General features: G+C 32.3%; 2 protein-coding genes and 1 pseudogene across 2 annotated transcripts; 2 read left to right on the plus strand and 1 right to left on the minus strand.

Annotated features, from left to right (window-relative positions):
* Positions 1-5,202: 5,202 nt before the first annotated feature.
* On the plus strand, positions 5,203-6,617 carry LOC146901189 (galactomannan galactosyltransferase 1 pseudogene; annotated as a pseudogene).
* Positions 6,618-9,431: 2,814 nt separating this feature from the next.
* Positions 9,432-10,933, plus strand: LOC146901190 (galactomannan galactosyltransferase 1-like). The gene has a single exon (XM_085737343.1). The coding sequence runs from the start codon at positions 9,505-9,507 to the stop codon at positions 10,819-10,821; it is 1,317 nt and encodes a 438-aa protein (XP_085593469.1). The 5' UTR covers positions 9,432-9,504; the 3' UTR covers positions 10,822-10,933.
* A 1,695-nt stretch (positions 10,934-12,628) lies between these two features.
* Positions 12,629-13,075, minus strand: LOC146901191 (uncharacterized). The gene has a single exon (XM_085737033.1). The coding sequence runs from the start codon at positions 13,073-13,075 to the stop codon at positions 12,629-12,631; it is 447 nt and encodes a 148-aa protein (XP_085593159.1).
* Positions 13,076-18,504: the final 5,429 nt, after the last annotated feature.

Raw genomic sequence — 18,504 nt, forward strand, 5'->3', positions numbered from 1 at the left:
GAAAAGGGCAACACCAGTGATAAAGAGGTTCCTCATTGAATTCATGTTGGTGTGAGTTGCAATTTTTTCAGTCAATTTCAAAAAGTTGAAGAAAATTAGAGGGACTAAAACAAAAAGTTGGTATATTTAACCCTTTTATGGATTAATTTCACTAATGAAAGCTACATTTGAGGATTAAATTAATCGATGAAAGATACATTGATAACCAAACCGATTGACGAAAGATGCATATATGTATGTTTTCATACGATCAGAGACTATTGTGACAACCTTTTATGGATTTTTTTAGTGTTGCTTGGTTGAGGGCTACCTCACCGATTTTTTTTAACTATTTTCGAATTTTTATATTTTTAAAAACTTTTAACTATTTTATCAAAGCCTAACCAATGAAAACCCTATTACCAAAGCTACATGATTTATATCATTTTGACTTTCAGCTTCAACATATATAAATCCTTTCACATGATCTACAGCAAAGGCAGATATTAACTGCAATTTAGTATCCAGTTCTTTCAGGTGAACAAACTTCTGCATCAGACAGATAGCTGAAAGCCTCTCTACCTAATTTATATCATTTTGTATTTTAGCTTCAATGTATATAAATCTTTTCACATGATCTACAGCAAAGGCTAGGGATGTCAATGGATACCCATGGGTACGGATAATATGATACCTGTCCCCGCCCCGTTGGATAAATATGATACTCGTGCCCGCCCCGTATCCTCGTAGGTACCCACTATACGGCTACCCGTGGGTATTGAGGTATCCATGGGTACCCATGGAGTTTTGAATTTATTTATTTTTTGGTACAAATAATAACGTTTTTTAATTCCCAAAAAACTTCAACTTTTAAACATCCATACATAATCCATTCAAAATTTCATAAATCATACATAATTCATAGAAAATTCATGATTCTTATATAATCTATATGTTTTATGATGTGAATGAAGTGGAAACGGTGAACTTAATAAGATGAATTAAAAATAGGTTATTATTGAGGATTTTTAGGTGGGCGGTAAAATTTTCTTCAATAAGGTACCAACTTTAAGTAATAAGATATGATATATAAGGATATATTAGTAATTTACTTAATTTATTATCGGGTATGGGTACCCGTGGGTATGGATACAATCCAATCCGTGTCTGTGTCCATATAATAATGGGTAGTCAAATATCCGTTTATTATACCCGTGGATACGCGTTTAGCTACCCGCTCCATAACCGTGACGGATTTTACCCACGGGTACCCGTGAGCATGTGTATTTTTGTCACCCCTAGCAAAGGAAGATATTAACTGCAATTTAGTACCACGTATATAAATCCTTTCACATGATCTACAAAAAAGGGAGATATTAACTGCAATTTAGTATCCAGTCCTTTCAGGTGAACAAACTTCTGAATCAGACAGATAGTTGAATAATGCCTCTCTACTTGATTTATATCATTTTGCCTTTCAGTTTCAACGTATATAAATCATTTCACATGATCTACAACAAAGGCAGATATTAACTGCAATTTAGTATCGAGTCCTTTCATGTGAATTATACGCACTTTTAAAAAACTTGTTTTAAAGGAGAGATGTTCAAATTACGGAATATTACCATTCTTCGTAAATTTGAGAATGAAGGTCGCATAATCCAAATATTTGTGATGCATGGTCTAAGGCATGGGGTTCAGTAACGTATTTTTTTTAAAAAATTGTTCCGAAGGAAAAATGAACAAATTAATGAATATTGCACAAAAATTATAAATCTTTATCAAAATATTTATGAAAGCTTTATCAAGAGCAGGAAAACATCATAAATTACATATTAGTTAAAATTATAAAAGTGAGCGCTACTGTCATAGAGTTACCAAAAAGGGATTAACACCAATATTTACATGACACAAAATGAACGAAAGAAACACATTAAACTCTTTAGCGTCTTGTGTAGGAACTTGGTTATTAATAATTTGACCGTTAAAAAATAAAAAATCTCTTTGACGTCAAAAAAGTAATATCAGCTGAGCAATATTCACTCTCTTCACATATGCTTAGTAATATTCAGTCTGGAAGATTACATTGAAAGGATAGATGGTAAAAATATTTGGGATCATTAAATGACAGCGTGAATAAAAATATTTGTGAGATTGTGATGATTAAACGATATTGAAATTAAATATATAAGTGATAAAAAGATAATAAAATTCCTTTGAAAAAAAGGTAATAAAACTAAATGGAATCTCCTTAAAAAATTAATGGAACGGTTAAAAAAATAAAGTTAAATGGAAGAAAAAAACATATTGAAATATAATATTAAAAAATAAAGAAAAGGTTCCCAGCGTGAGTTGAAAAGAGGTGTTTGTGAAATAAATTGTCGAGAAGTAGTTTTTTAAAGTAACATTCAACAGCTTATGGTCAAAGCTCATTCCATTCAATTTTATGCGTTCAAAAAAAGTATTTTTTTTAGTAAGTACTTAATTGATATTGTATTCGGCTTAACTTCTCCTTAAAAATGTAGAGAAGTTTGAAAAAAGTCGGGTCAAACGATACCTTAATCTCCCACAACGGCAATGTAGAAGCAATTGAATTTGGGAGGAAAAATTGAAGAATAGTTAAAAATATAAAAATTGGAAAATAATTAAAAGTTATTAAAAATATAAAAATTAGAAAATAATTAAAAAAAATTGGTTAGGGGCAAAAATGGAAATTCACAGGCCAACCCTAAAAAAAAACCACCCTCCAATAATTGAATTACCAAAATGCCCCTCCTAGGGGCAAATTGGTAAATTCAATGGACATTTCCTTTTATATATAGTATATAGATGGTTTACTTCTCAATGAGATATTTCAAATATTGTGAATAGGGTATTGCTATTTATTACGAAGAAGCTCATGCAAGAAAAGCAAGAGTGGGAGTGTGTCAAAATTTTAAAAGATTAGAAAGGTATCTCTTCCTGTTTTCATGGAAATCAAAGGAGTTTTGGGAGAAAATCAACGGATGAGAAAATTCGTATATTTCCCTTTTGTAAAAAAAAGCTTTTTGCTTGTGAATGGGTATTGCTATTTATTACGAAGAAGCTCATGCAAGAAAAGCTAGATTGGGATCATGTAAACTTTTTAAAAGATCAGAAACGTGTCTCTTCCTGTTTTCATGAAAATCAAAGGAGTTGTGGGAGGAAATCAACGAATGAAAGACATTCATATATTTCCCTTTCGTTGAGAAAAGAGTTTTCCTTGTGAATGAGTATTGCTATTTATTACGAAGAAGCTCATGCAAGAAAAGCAAGAGTGGGAGCGTGTCAAAATTTTAAAAGATTAAAAACGCATCTCTTCCTGTTTTTATGAAAACCAAAGGAGTTGTAGGAGGAAATCAATGGATGAAAAGCATTCATATATTTCCCTTTTGTAAAGAAAAGCATTTCCCTTGTCGATCATTGGTTGCATACGAAGTTAAAGGATCAACTTGTTATATTTAATTAACTTAAAGAACCTAAGTGGCACGAAGAAATTTAAAACACCAACTTGTTACAATTAAATAATTTAAAGGACGGACCTCTGGTGTAATTTATCATGAGAGAGAGAGAGAGAGGGAGGGAGGGAGGGAGGGAGAGGGAGAGAGAGAGACAGAGTGTTAAATTTGCTAGTAGAGTAGCTAAAATTCCTTAAAAAAATAAGAGTAGCCAAAATCATTCATCAACCCACCTAACTAGATTATTATTTGTACCCCTACTAGTAAAATAAACATTTTTCTACTAATTTTCACTTTTAATTAAATTAAACTAAATAATTTAAAACCAGATAGGTCACACGGCCAAATAAAAAAAATAGACAAACCTTAGGTTATAGTAATTTAATTTTTCTACCTATAATTTCCCTTAATTAAAAGGAGTGAGCTACAATTTTCTAGGATTCTTTAGGTATAAAATAAGCTGCGAGATTTTGAAAAGCATTGAGGTACAATTTTCTTGAATCTCTCTCTGATCAATATATAGGTATAGAATAAAACACATACGCTCATAAAATTTTGAAAATAAATGAAAATCTGAACATATTTATATACTACTATCACATCTGCAAGAGCATGACTTAATGACTTAAACTTACGCCTTGAGGCTTGACCAAACCTTAGTGGAGAAACTATTGGTGGACACAAAGATTTGGACCCTTTATTTGGTCACACACACAAAAAGAAAAAAGTAGAAAAAATGACAATTAAATAATCATTAATTTTCAAATGATTTTAGCATAGAGGCATTCTTGCATGGACACAAATATAAATGCATAGTATTTGGTCACACACACATCAAAAACCTTTTTCTCAAAAGACTAAATCATTTTATTATCAAGTTCTTTTTTATTATTAGAAAAAATATTTTTTATGTGTGTGTGCCTAAACACTGTACATTTATATTTGTGACCATGATAGACTTTCTCTTTAGGATATTCACTTTTTTGTGTGTGTGACCAAATAGAGGGTCCAAATCTTTGTGTCCACCCAAGAATTATTCACCTTAGTGACCCTCGAAATACCGTTCCACGTAAACTTTTATTTTAAGAGGAGCTCCACATAAACTTTTTTCTAATAAATACTAGTAGAAGATGGTAAATCAAATTAACACTGTGAAGATATGGACCTCTCCTCTTGTTCAAAAAAGATATGGACCTCTCCTCCTATGCAACTAGATTTTATCTTGTTCACCGACTCCTCTGTAGTTTTTAGGCACCGAGTTGCTTAGTCTTTTGTTTTTGTATTGTTTTCCTCCTGATAAAATAAATTGCACTACCTCTAAAAAAATATTCAAACTGCACTATGATAATTAGTTTTTGACTGATACTTGAAAACAATTATATCATTAATTGTTCTTTCTCAATACCAATTATAATTTGATTGTTTCCGATCCAATAATTGAATAGTAATTACTTATTGCATTAATTATTTTTATTTAGTCTGATACTAGGATAACTCAGTGATGAAATACCTCATTCAAGATATGGCCTGTGATCAATGAAATTCCGTGATTAATTACTATTATATGTAGGAAATTATAAATGTGAATTTGCAACGTCTCCCCACGATAGACGCCATTTCCAAACTTAGCTCAACACAATAATGCATGAGATTTTGTAGTTATGATCAATAATAACCCCAAACCGTGGACTTTTGGTACTTAAAAGTTGATTCTTTAGAACTCATTGCAAAGTGCAAACATCCCAAAATGACCATTGCAAAAAGAAAGAGAGGATGCTCAATTCCAAATCCCAATGGTTATGGAGAATTTCCCATCCTAAAAGCAACCCTCTTCGTTCTCCTACTACTACTTTGTGCATTATGGTTCAAAAGAAACCAATTCACAATCCTGTGCCCTAATAAGACCATGTCCGAGGTTATCCAAGACCCTCCTGAACAAACATTCTACGACGACCCAGCATTGAGTTACTCGGTCGAGGAACCAATGAATCAATGGGACAAAAAGCGAAGCGACTGGCTACAACTTCATCCTTTATTCGCCGCCGGTGCTAGTGACCGGATTCTAGTTCTCACGGGGTCGCAACCAACACCGTGCAAGAACCCAATCGGTGATCACTTGCTGTTAAGGTGTTTCAAGAACAAGGTGGATTATTGCAGGATCCACAACTGCGAGGTGTATTATAGCAACCTACATCTGCATGCTAAGATGGATTCTTATTGGTCCAAACTTCCAATAATCCGGTCCGCTATGATGGCCCACCCGGAAGTCGAGTGGATCTGGTGGATGGATGCAGATGCAGTCTTCACTGACATGGAGTTCAAAGTTCCGTTGGACCGTTACAAGGACCACAATCTCGTGGTTCATGGTTGGTCCAATATGGTGTATGATGATAGTGAGAATAAGAGTTGGACCGGACTTAACGCCGGGTCCATCCTTATTCGAAATTGTCAGTGGTCCATGGACTTATTACACGTTTGGGCTCAGATGGGCCCATTAACATCAAACTATGCAAAATGGGGGAAGATCTTGACATCAATATTCAAAGATAAACCATTCCCGCTACCAGATGACCAATCTTCGTTGATTTATTTGCTTTCAAGGCAAAGAAGAAAATGGGGTGCGAAGACGTTTTTGGAGGAAGGGTATGATTTAGAAGGTTATTGGATTGCTACAATTGGGAAGTTAGAGGGAATACAAAATAAGTATGAAGAGATAGAGAAGAAAGCTAGGGTTTTAAGGAGAAGGCATTCAGAGAAGGTGAGTGTTTGGTATGGTGAAATGAGAGAGCCTTATTTGAAATGGAGTGAAAGGAGGCCATTTGTTAAGCATTTTACGGGGTGTCAGCCATGTAGTGGGGATCATAATCCTAGTTACAAGGGTGATGTTTGTTGGAAAGAGATGGAGAGGGCTTTGAATTTTGCTGATAATCAAGTGCTTCGTAATTATGGGTTTGTGAGGAAGGATCTTATGACATCTTCTGTGTATGAAGTTCCATTTGGATATCCAAGAGACTAGAAGTAGCTAGCAGGTTGCGGTGAAGGGTTTAATTTGTTAACTAGGTTTGTTACTCTAGTCATATAATCTATTTCACAGTACCAAATGAACAAAATTCTGGCTTTTATTACATCTAGTATAGCCTATATATGATGTTTTTCCATTGATCTTCTTTCCATGTTCTATTTTACCTATTTTGAATGTTTAATTTGTATTAGCTACTGAACTTCAATCATTTTGACATTTCTGTTCACGTTCTCCTAGCTTTGAGTATTTAGAATTATAAAGGGTTTTTGTTTTTTTAAATTGTGTATTGTTTAGCCTTCCAAGTGAATGATTCAAGAGCAACTTTTGTGTGATACATAAAGATTTAGACCCTTCATTTAGCCATAAACAAAATAAAATAAATACCCATAACATAATTAAACAATTTTTTTTTTTTTGTGTATTATTAAATAAAGTGTCTAAATGTCCTGAGAAATCCTTGTGTTGCACTCTTTAAATAAAGAAGAAGAATCTTACAAGAAAGGCATTCAAAAATAATATAATCTTGCAAGAAAGAAACATGGTATTTTGAAATTGATTTAAAATAGCAGAAATTGATTAGTTTTTTTATCTAGTGAAAAAGGTGTACTATTGAGGGAGAACTTTGCTACTCATTTGTGGTTCTACCAAACTAGAGAGATTAATTTATGGAGTTGTACACAAATTAAATGATACTCGATTCATAAAAAAAGAAAAAAAAGAAAAAGGTGTATGGTGTTAACTTACACCATCTAAATTTGAGGTGAATTAAATTAGTAACCACCATATACCTACATCAGTTTACACCTAAAAATAATCATTCAGTTAAAACATCAGTTCTGATCAAGTCCACTAACTTAGAACGTGGGTTGTAAAAGCTTCATATTGAGTCAAAACATAGTGGGTCTCGACAATCATGCGAGAAACTTATTACATGTGTTTAGCATCGTACCAAACGCTTTGAGGAACAAGAGGAGAGACACAACCATGGAGCTACACACTAAGGACTCTGTAACAGGACCACACCGTAAAGGAGTAGATTGAAGTCAAACATGAGGAGCAACATTCCCTTAGCAAGAGAGCTATCATACACAACTTGTGAAATTAGCGGAGCAAAGATTTGTAGTGTAGGTCGCACCGTTTGACTAGAATGCAATGCCTTCGCTATAATATTCATACATTGCAATTAACACATTCAATAAATCAAACAAGCTAATTTTATCCTTTTACCTTTACCTTTACCTTTATTTTTTTTATGCATTTCTTAGTAAAACGGTAACCCAAAACCATCGTACTTAATTAACAATCTACGGAAGAAGTTACGAAACCCACAACCGAGGGACAAAGTCCCCCCAATGTCAATTGCTTGAAACAGAGAAAAATCATAATGTGTTTAATTTTAACACCTTCTAAAGTATCGATCAACACCTTCAACCATGTGTTTAATTTTACAAACATGTTCAAATGCTCAATATTTATTTAGGCTATTTGCGATGTCTGTTGTGGTTAAGGGGTGTTCACAATCAAACCGATCCAAACTATAACAATTAAAATATCCAACAAATTGTAAATTGCACAAAACTGAATAACATTGGATGTGTTTGGATTATTATTATTATTTTTAAAAATAATATTCAAATCAGATCTAATTTCGAATTCTTTTTTCAAAACCCTATCAAATGGAACGAATCACATACATAAATTTTAATATTTATTTATTTCTTATTAGTAAGATACATTGTTAGTTTTTGTTTTTGAAATAATATTAGTTTAACTTAATTTAGTTTTTTCACTTTTTGATGATTCAAACATAATTGATAATTATCATTCCTATTTTTTTTCGCCGGTAAATGAAATGATAAACTTTCTGAAACTCACACACAGCTACGATGTCCCAATTTGAAATAGGGTGAAGACGTCCAACTTAACAATATCGATATTGTTAAGTTATTTTACCCTTATAGGCTAAATCATTGTCATTCCTGATTGTTAATTTTATTACATCAGATTTATATTTTGCATTAAACCTATGTCTTTATTGCGTCTTATGAAATTAATAATGTTTTGCGTCTTATGAAATTAATAATGTTTTTTACACAGTTGTAATTTGATTATCCAAAAACCAATTCAAATTAAACTGTATTGAATATTATTATATTGATTCATACTTTTTTTTTTTTAAATAGTTCATCAAAATCAACTTTGTGATTTTATCTTTGGATTAGACGATTTTTTTTACTTCAAAAACTGAATTAACTATACCGTAAGCACCTCTAATTGTGGTTTTTCCCAACTCAAAGAATTATTTTTTTCAGTTGAACACGAAATGTTTCCGCCAGGCTTTAAAAATACTAGTATGTATAGTGCACTCAAAATAAATTGTCCTTTAAACAGATATACTCAACAATTAACATCATACTCAACTTTTGTGTCCTTGAAAGAATTGCAATTAGTTTAGCAAACAAGTGTTCTTGAAGTTGACGACAAATATAATCCAGACAACCATCACCGCTTAACTGCTTGTGTATGAAATATGTGTTTCATCCACTTACATTTGAGTTACAAGTTAAAGTTACTAAATATAAGTAATTGGCCGTTTTAAGCCATTTTAGTCCCTCCTATCTGTATATTTCAGATTTTCAGTTGTGTTATTCCACAAGTTCATGGTATATGTGAAAGATAAATTTGAAGCAACCAAGGAAAACCTATGCAACCTTATCTTCATTCCTAACCCTAACCCAAAAACACAGCTGCCACCGTGTCACTTTTTCCAAAAATTCATACTCTTTTGCTCTCACTTTTCCCAATTTAGTACTAATTTTGCTTTATTCCCTTAATTGACAACCATGCAAATTTACATTTATCGAAACCACACAAAATCAGTTTCACTTGACGACATTTTTTCACAATAGGACTAGTATTCAAGAAGCACTTAGCTAGCACATCTTCATACGCCACCCATCAAAAATCACCCTTAAAATAGCATTCATATTCCCAAGAGTTCACAAACATTCATACAATTGATCACCCATGGCAACCAAATTTGGTTCCAAAAACAAATCATCTTCATGGCTCTCAAGTGGTTGCATCTTCCTCTTAGGTGCAATGTCAGCTCTTCTTTTTATCTGGGGCCTCTCCTCCTTCATCACTCCTATCCCAAACACCAACACCAAATTCAACTCCATCACCACTAAACTCAAATCCTTTAACTTCACCACAAACACCGACTTTGCTGGTCCTGATTTGTTACACGACCCTTCAGACAAAACCTTCTATGATGATCCACAAACATGTTACACCATGGACAAACCGATAAAAAATTGGGACGAGAAGCGTCAAGAATGGCTACTTCATCATCCTTCGTTCGTGGCTGGAGCAAGCGAAAAGATACTTGTTATAACGGGTTCACAACCTACAAAGTGTGATAACCCGATTGGCGACCACCTTTTACTGCGGTTCTTTAAAAACAAGGTTGATTATTGTCGTATACACAACCATGACATAATCTACAACAATGCATTGTTACACCCAAAAATGGACTCTTATTGGGCCAAGTATCCTATGGTTAGGGCTGCGATGTTGGCTCATCCGGAAGTTGAATGGATATGGTGGGTCGACTCTGATGCCATCTTCACCGACATGGAGTTCAAGTTACCGTTATGGCGTTACAATGATCACAACCTTGTGATTCATGGTTGGGAAGAGTTGGTAAAGAAAGAACATAGCTGGACTGGGCTAAACGCGGGTGTTTTCTTGATGAGGAATTGTCAGTGGTCATTGGACTTTATGGATGTTTGGGCCAGTATGGGCCCAAACAGTCCAGAATACGAGAAATGGGGGGAGAGGCTAAGAGCAACTTTCAAGACAAAAGTGGTACCTGATTCAGATGATCAGACAGCGCTTGCTTACTTGATCGCGATGGGAGAGGACAAGTGGACAAAAAAGATCTACATGGAGAATGAGTATTATTTTGAAGGGTATTGGTTGGAGCTTTCAAAGATGTATGATAAAATGGGTGAGAAATATGATGAGATAGAAAAAAGGGTTGAAGGGTTAAGGAGGAGGCATGCAGAGAAAGTGAGTGAACGTTATGGTGAGATGAGGGAGGAATATGTTAAGAATTTAGGTGACTTGAGAAGACCTTTTATTACACATTTTACAGGGTGCCAACCTTGTAATGGTCACCATAATCCAATGTATGCTGCAGATGATTGCTGGAATGGCATGGAGAGAGCTCTCAATTTTGCTGATAATCAGGTGTTGCGCAAGTTTGGTTTCATTCATCCAAATCTATTGGATAAGTCTGTTTCTCCATTACCATTTGGATACCCTGCTAAATCACCATAATAATTGTTATGGAGATGATGATTCTTATGTCAATAATAATAAAAATAATGAAGATGATGATGATATTAGCAATTATAATTAATAAAAGTACTTACTAGATGATTTCATTGGATCATGGTGTTATTCTACACCATATCTCTTGGTACAAGACCCAAATGTAACTTTATTTTAATTTTAATAGTAATCAAAAGTTTAATTATGTATGTTTGGTCTCGAGTTCATTAGGCAAGAAATAGGCTTATATATGGTGACGTCTTTTAGATTAACGAGGTTTTCTTATCAACGGTCAATTTTGAACCAACACAATTTCAAGGTATGAATTATTTTTTATTTTTTAGAGGCTTTTGTTAATGTATGAATTATATTCTTAACAATCGGATCAATTAATATTGTTGGCCGTAAATTTAACCGAATCAATTACCACAAAACAGAGAGTTTAGGTGAATCGATTTACATAAACAAAGAGTCCGGGTGAAGCGATTCACTCGTGTAAATTTTGAAAGTTCCAAACACAAAATGTAGTGAATGAATTCACATTTTGAAAAACATGCAAGTATGAGATTTCAAGAAGAATTGTGATTTGAGATTTTTGGAGTCGTCTAGTTACACAAATTCTGATCCTATAATTTTGACATCTAATCAAAACCAAAATCAACTCTTAACATTTAAGCAAAAGGCATATGGACTTACAGTATGGAGACTTTCTTTTCAATAACGTTATTCAAAGTAACCTAATTCAGAACTACAAAGAGCAATTTTGAGACTTTCTTCTCCTATCCTCATTCAAAAGGCTTCTCTTGACAAGATCCTCTAACTCCTCTCAATATGTCAAAATCACGACGACCCACATATTTAGAACTTCAAATATAATTATAATAAATGATTATTATACAAAAATGAAATTAGAACACACAAGAGTAAGATAAAGTAATAACATAAGAATAGAAAAATACTAAGAATAATATAATAAAAACATTTATTAATAAACATAACCTTTTGCCCTCTATAATCAATACCTATATCAATAAACTTACACTTGGGTGGGTGGGAGATCGTTGTGTGTCAAACGAGGGTTAGATGTCTCACATTAGATAAAAATTGAACACTGAGCAACACATAAGTGAGAGGATCCACACAATGTCTTAAAATTTTGGGCTAAAATATGAGGTCTAACTATCTTGTGTTGTTGTTCGTTGAGTCTCATCAAGATCTAACAAATATTTATGTCATTTCATAAATATGCTTCTTTATTTTATCGTATTTTTTCCTTCTATTTATCGCGTATTAAACAATAATTTCCTATTTTTTCCTGTCTTCTTTCCTACTTTCTTTCACAAACCAATTTTCTTTTAATCTAGTAAAGGCAAAACAACAAGTGAAAAAAGTGATGAATAGAGAAGTGAATAAACCAATCCTTTAATTTTGTTCTATGGTCAATTATTTGTAAAACAGACATTCAATTAAAAAGTAATGCAAGAGTGTAGTAGATCCGATCATATGTTTGAGGCTACGATTGATTGACCCCCTAACAATAGAGAACAATGTCATGATTTTCACAATATTTTTTAAATGAAGAAGGGAAAATTCTCATTGATAACAGTCACAATAACTATCAGAAATACTACTTGTTCAAAAAAAAAAAACTATCAGAAATGCTATATGAACTAATCCCATACGAGGTGTGAACTATATACAAGTCAAGCTCATAACACAGCTCACACCTCACACCTCACGAACACCAGATACAAGAGAACACCAATTCATTTTCTTACACTTTTATATGATCAATTAAAACATCCTTTGCTCCTCAGGGAATTGCACAACTTCTACTTTGTGGCGCCTTGGCCTTGATATCACCATCATCGTCGTCATCATCATCATCTCCAAACTCACACGCCTCGTCTTCTTCTTCGATCCTTTCCATCCCGACACTTTGACTCTTCTGAGGAGGCACTTTCATTGCTTCCGCATCCAATTCAACGCCATTTCCACCTGATCTGACCCTAAGTGACGCAGCTGTTACGAGTTCATTAAAATCATCGTCGTTTGTGGTAGGTGTTGCAGAGCTAAAGCTGTTAGGAGTGCTGTAAATATGCGTGGGAATTCCCATGTTTGCATCCACAAAGGCCAAGTCATGAGAACAATGGATCATGCCACGGACGTACATGTCCTTTACCTTTGTCAAGAACCTTAAAGGTGCCTTCAAGTATTTCGCGAACTTGCTTCCTCTTCTGCTCTCTTTGTTGTTTGTCATGTTGCAATATTACTTCAAATGATGCAACAATAGACCCTTTTATATCTCTTATCTATAACAATTACTCTCTTCGTCATCAAATAGGTGTTCTTTAAGATTATTTCGTATAACCATTACTCTCTTCGTCAGCAAAAGCAAAATGGCATTTATTTTAGGATAAATTTATTTTGCTAAAGCAACATTATTATTATTATTATTATTATTATTATTATTATTATTATTATTATTATTATTATTATTATTATTATTATTATTATTATTATTATTATTATTTATTTATTTTTAAATAAAGAAAAATTCACTTTATGGAAATTAGCTACTAAAACAATTTCCATATAAAAAATTTACCAAAATAATTATGTATATTTTAATTATTATTATATCTATTTTTTTTTTGTCTAAGACAAAGTGACAAACATCACATAAAAGTCACAGACACAATGGCGAGGTCTGATCTATGAATTCGAGTGAAGGTATTCAAAATATCGATCGATATTGTCAGTTGAATTAGAGCTTAATGACATTATTATATCCATTCATTTCTACTAAAGTAAAGTTGTTTTAAATATGATCATTTTCAAGTTTCATTCATATTAACCTAAACTCGTTCTCAATTACTAATATGGTAGAACACGAGCGATAGATACCTGAATCTCTTAACCATTTGGTTCAAAGTTTGATTTTTGGCTGGTGCGTTTGAAAAAAATATTAGTTGGGAGATGTCAACCCCGGTGCGATACTTGAATCTCTTAACCATTTAGTTCAAAGTTTGCAATTGCGCGGTACATATCTTGGTTTATTAAAAAAAAAAACTCAATTTAAAGTTGTTTATTTTTCAATTTTAATATAAATAATAAATAATTACAGTAAAAATACATGCAACAATTTAATTAGTTTATATATAGAAACCTTTTTTTTTTTTTGGGATCATATGGAAACTATTTTAATGAATTTTTTAGGTACTCTGCATAGAAAGTATAATTGAGCAGATAAGCTTGCCTACGAGATTTCCATTTACGGGGTTGTTTGGTGGAATGTTCTCCTTCTCCATGAGTTTTTAATGGGGGGTTTTAGTCATAATATGAATAGGAATAACCTTCTTAATTTATGTGTCTTCTTCAAAAAAATTAAAATAAAAATTCTTAATTTCTGTTGAATGAATTTAGTTTATGTTTCATATTCTTTGTTCTAGCCTTTTTCGCTATTTAAACATGCTCGTAGATTCGATTAGTTAGTTTAATTTCTTTTTTAAAAAAAAAACATGCTGACAGATGATAGTTAACGATCAAAGGGGTTAACCTAGCTGAGATGTTAGACATTAGTCAATCAAGCATCATATGTCCCTAAAAGAGAATTAATAAAATAGTACAAATTATGTTCAAAAATAAAAGTGGAAACAGAGACGAAAATAGCATCATAAGTTGAAATAGCCAATATAAACAGCAGGGTTAGACCACCAAAGGGAAAAAAGAATAGGATTTTGAGCTTTCAGCCATCGCCATGAAAAAAATCTTGATGTAGCCTAGTAAATGCTCCTGAAACAATACTTTGTCACCAAAAAAAAAAAAAAACTGAGAATTACGCTCCTTCCAAATTAATGATATACAAGTAATACAAATCACCTGAAAACAATGATGAATATCCTTCCAAAGCGATTGTGAACCACCAAATTGTAACCGTGCAACCACATGTTATGGAGAACACTGTGAATTCCCAACCATTACAAAACACAACTCGTCAAATGCTACCGAAAAAGCACAATCTAGAAAAAGGTGATTAATAAATTTCCTCCTTCCTGCAACCTCCTAAACATAACAACGAACCTGCAAGAGTTACTGCACGTAGAAGCAATTTATATTTGGTTGGAATCCTCTTATTCAACAACATCCATGCAAATAAGGAAACTTTTAGAGACGACACTTTGTTCCAAATAATATCCGTGAAGGGAGCATCGATGTGATGCTCTACCTAAGTTAATAAGTGATAAACTCCTTTTACCTAGTACCCTTTCGGATGGTTATACTTTTATATCCATTTATCCCCTATATTATCCTTCAAAACTAAATTATCCAACAAATAAATAGTCCTTGCCACATGCTCCTCCCCTAAACAAAAAGTCTCATCCTCCACCTCCACTCTAAACCATCTACTCTCACCATAGTTTATACTAAGAAATAGTAGCACACAACACACACAAACACAGACATAACTATATTAGTAATTATATTAAATGGGTTAAATAAAAACATGATGTTTTTATCTAATAGACTTTTAGCAAGTGTACTAAAACCATCAAAGTAATAAAATTTATAAGTTCGTATCCACATGGACCGTGTTAATCTCAATTTAGCGATAAGGTTACTATCTAGGATGTGTAAATTATTTTGGTGCCCGAGGCAGTAGATTTGATTGCATAAAATTAAATAAACAGAAAATAAAGATAGTTTTGGAAAAGATAAGGAGAGAGATGAGATCCGGTCTTTTGAATCCTCTGAGTTCCCCTAATTGGTATATTGCACCTAGATTTGATTGCATAAAATTAAATAAACAGAAAATAAAGATAGTTTTGGAAAAGATAAGGAGAGAGATGAGATAAGGTCTTTCGAATCCTCTGAGTTCCCCTAATTGGTATACTGCACCTATTTCTTACGAATGATTCTCTAATTTCACGATGGTTAACAAAATAGCCCTAATCATTCCCTTGACTTAGGACCCTCTTCTCATACTACAACCCCTAATTCCTTAGGTGGTCTAATATTCTTTGAAGGTTTTAAAGAACGTTAACTTAATATCACAAATAAACGATTATCCATTCCTAGACTAACCATGTTTATTTGAACAATTCAATTAAGTCTAAGTTGAAAGCTAGGGTCAGTAGTCATTCATTCTCACGAAATCATGTTTATATTTTATCAGGATATAAAAAGCATTAAGAACAGTTGAATTGAATAAAAACTAGATTGTCATTCACAATAAATAGAGTTTCACAACAACATGTTTCAATTAGGGTTACACAGAATCATATCAGACCTAATCTCTAAAAGATTTAGCTACTCATAATTGAGTTTACAAATAACATAATCAATATAGGAATCAAAACATACATGAACTGATAGAAGGTTGAAGAAATCGCCATCCTAGCCGTTTTTAGGTCTCAAAATTGTACTTTGCTCTCTCCAAATCGTCACCTTTGTTTCTGGAACTGGTTTCAGCTAAATAGGAAATATTTTCTGAACGCAAAATCGCGCCACGCCAAATAAAATCGCGCCACAATTGCTTCGAAACCCTAGAATCCTTCCAGATCCTTCAGCGAAATCGCGCCACGCCACCAGAAATCTTACCACGATTTCTGTGGCAGAACCAAACCTTCATTCTGGTCACAAAATCGCGCCATACCACATAAAATCGCGCCACGCCACTCTGCTTCCTGGACTTCCAAATTTTCTGCTTTTTACACCCCTGGATACCTCGTGTTGCCTCAGAACTCTATTAAAATGTCAAAATAAGTCCGAAAAATTACGTAATGACATCATGTCATCATTATCCTCCCAAAAATTAAAGTTTTTTTTTTATCCTTGATGGAAATTTTATGTTCATATTTATGTCAATATAGAACCCTTTTATGTTTAAGATGTTTTTAAATTATGTCAATCTAGGATGAAAACATCCCTTGAATTTTAAATTATGACCCGTTCATATTTAAAATATTTTTTGTCAAGTAGTCTAGTGATTAAAAATACATCTCTTAATAGATAAGAATGCCGTTCTAATAAATTATGTATTTTTTAGAAATCTATATGTACATGATAGACTTGGTATGCCTAGTTTTAAATTTATGAATTTTTAGGAGGTTTGGTTTTTATGTCCCCCTCCTTTTGTTGTTACCCTCCTTATGATATGATATTTTGAAGTTGCAGTTCTTTGTTGCACCTCTTTTTTTAATAAAAAAAACATACAAGTTAGCAATTCACCTCTTAAGATGATTATGCGAATAATTTGGGTTCGAACCTTGCCTTTACGTATATATTGTAACGCCCCTACCATTTGAGCTAAGGTCACAAAGACATGTTTAAAATAACTTTACTTTAATACATTCAATAATAATTACAATTTTCAAGAAGTGCAAACTCTAGGTAAGAGTTTGACTTAGTTAATTTAAGGGATTAGAATTAAATCCCATAGAATACCTTATAACATGGCCATCAAGCAAATAATGTTGCCCACTTGTTAGCTAGGGCGTCATTATCTTATGCTAGTTCCTAAGTTCATGATTATATGCCATCTTATATTGAAACTATTATTATAAATGAAATGAGTTAAGTTTGTTTCTGTCAAAAAAAAAAAAAAAATGGCCACCAATGTCATCCTTACCGATAATAATTTATAACATTTTCTAAAGGAATAATAATTAAGATATAAATCCCCTCAAAAAATAATTAACGTATATATAATAATTTTAGTAAATTTTTATATGGTCACTCTTTTTGGAAAAAGTTAATATTTTTGAAAAATTAAAATCAAAGCGATTTAAAAAACAAAAGATAAACTTTCAACTTTTTTAAAAAAAAGATAAACTTTCAAATTAATTTAAAAATATTTTTATTTTAAAACAAAAGTTTAACTTTAAAAAAGATACATTTCAAAATAAATATTTTAAATGAAAACGGAAAATATCCCATAAAATAAATTAAAGTTTAAGATACCCCCTTAATGAATTATTACTACCTTTTAAAACACCATTTTCACAAAGAAAGTTTATTTAATAGGAAAATAAATTTAAAAACAAATTAAAGTAAAAGGTAAACTAAAAAAAAAATTCTATTATAAAAAAGATAAATGTTCAAAACACCTCTTTTTCTAAACCAATAATTCAAATTAAAAATTCTAAAAAATAGTGTCAAGTCAAGCACTAACGCGCCCAATTTTCAGTTTTTCTATTGTGATTAACTGTATGTTTATTTTATGTTATTTTATTTTAATTTTTTTTTAATATACAACAATCAAATAAAGACTTTTTTAGGTCTTTATGTCGATTCTTTAAAAAAAATTGGTTTATATTGTTTCTATCGTAATGGAATTGTTCCTATGATAATGAGATTCAAATGATTTTTTAGTTACAGATTTAAATAATAATAAACAAAAATAAACTTATAATTTAAATAAGAAATGAAGGATATAATTAGAAATAAAAAAATCCAGCCCTAAAGTATTTCCTTTATGTATAACTACCGTTCAGACGGACACATTTGTTTTGTTCTTCCTTTTTTTACGAGATCTGTTAAATTTTTATTAGATCAACTTGTTATTTTACTACTAAGTGAAGGGTAAAATTGACCAATAAAATTTAAATCTCAAAAAGGGTGCATTTCTTGCATATATTGCTATAGAACAGATTATAGATATAGACCCGTAAAAAAATGAATTCTTAA

Source organism: Medicago sativa, chromosome 8, assembly GCF_051527215.1.
Source record: "Medicago sativa cultivar Bolivia chromosome 8, Bolivia_mono, whole genome shotgun sequence".
Taxonomy (NCBI): domain Eukaryota; kingdom Viridiplantae; phylum Streptophyta; class Magnoliopsida; order Fabales; family Fabaceae; genus Medicago; species Medicago sativa.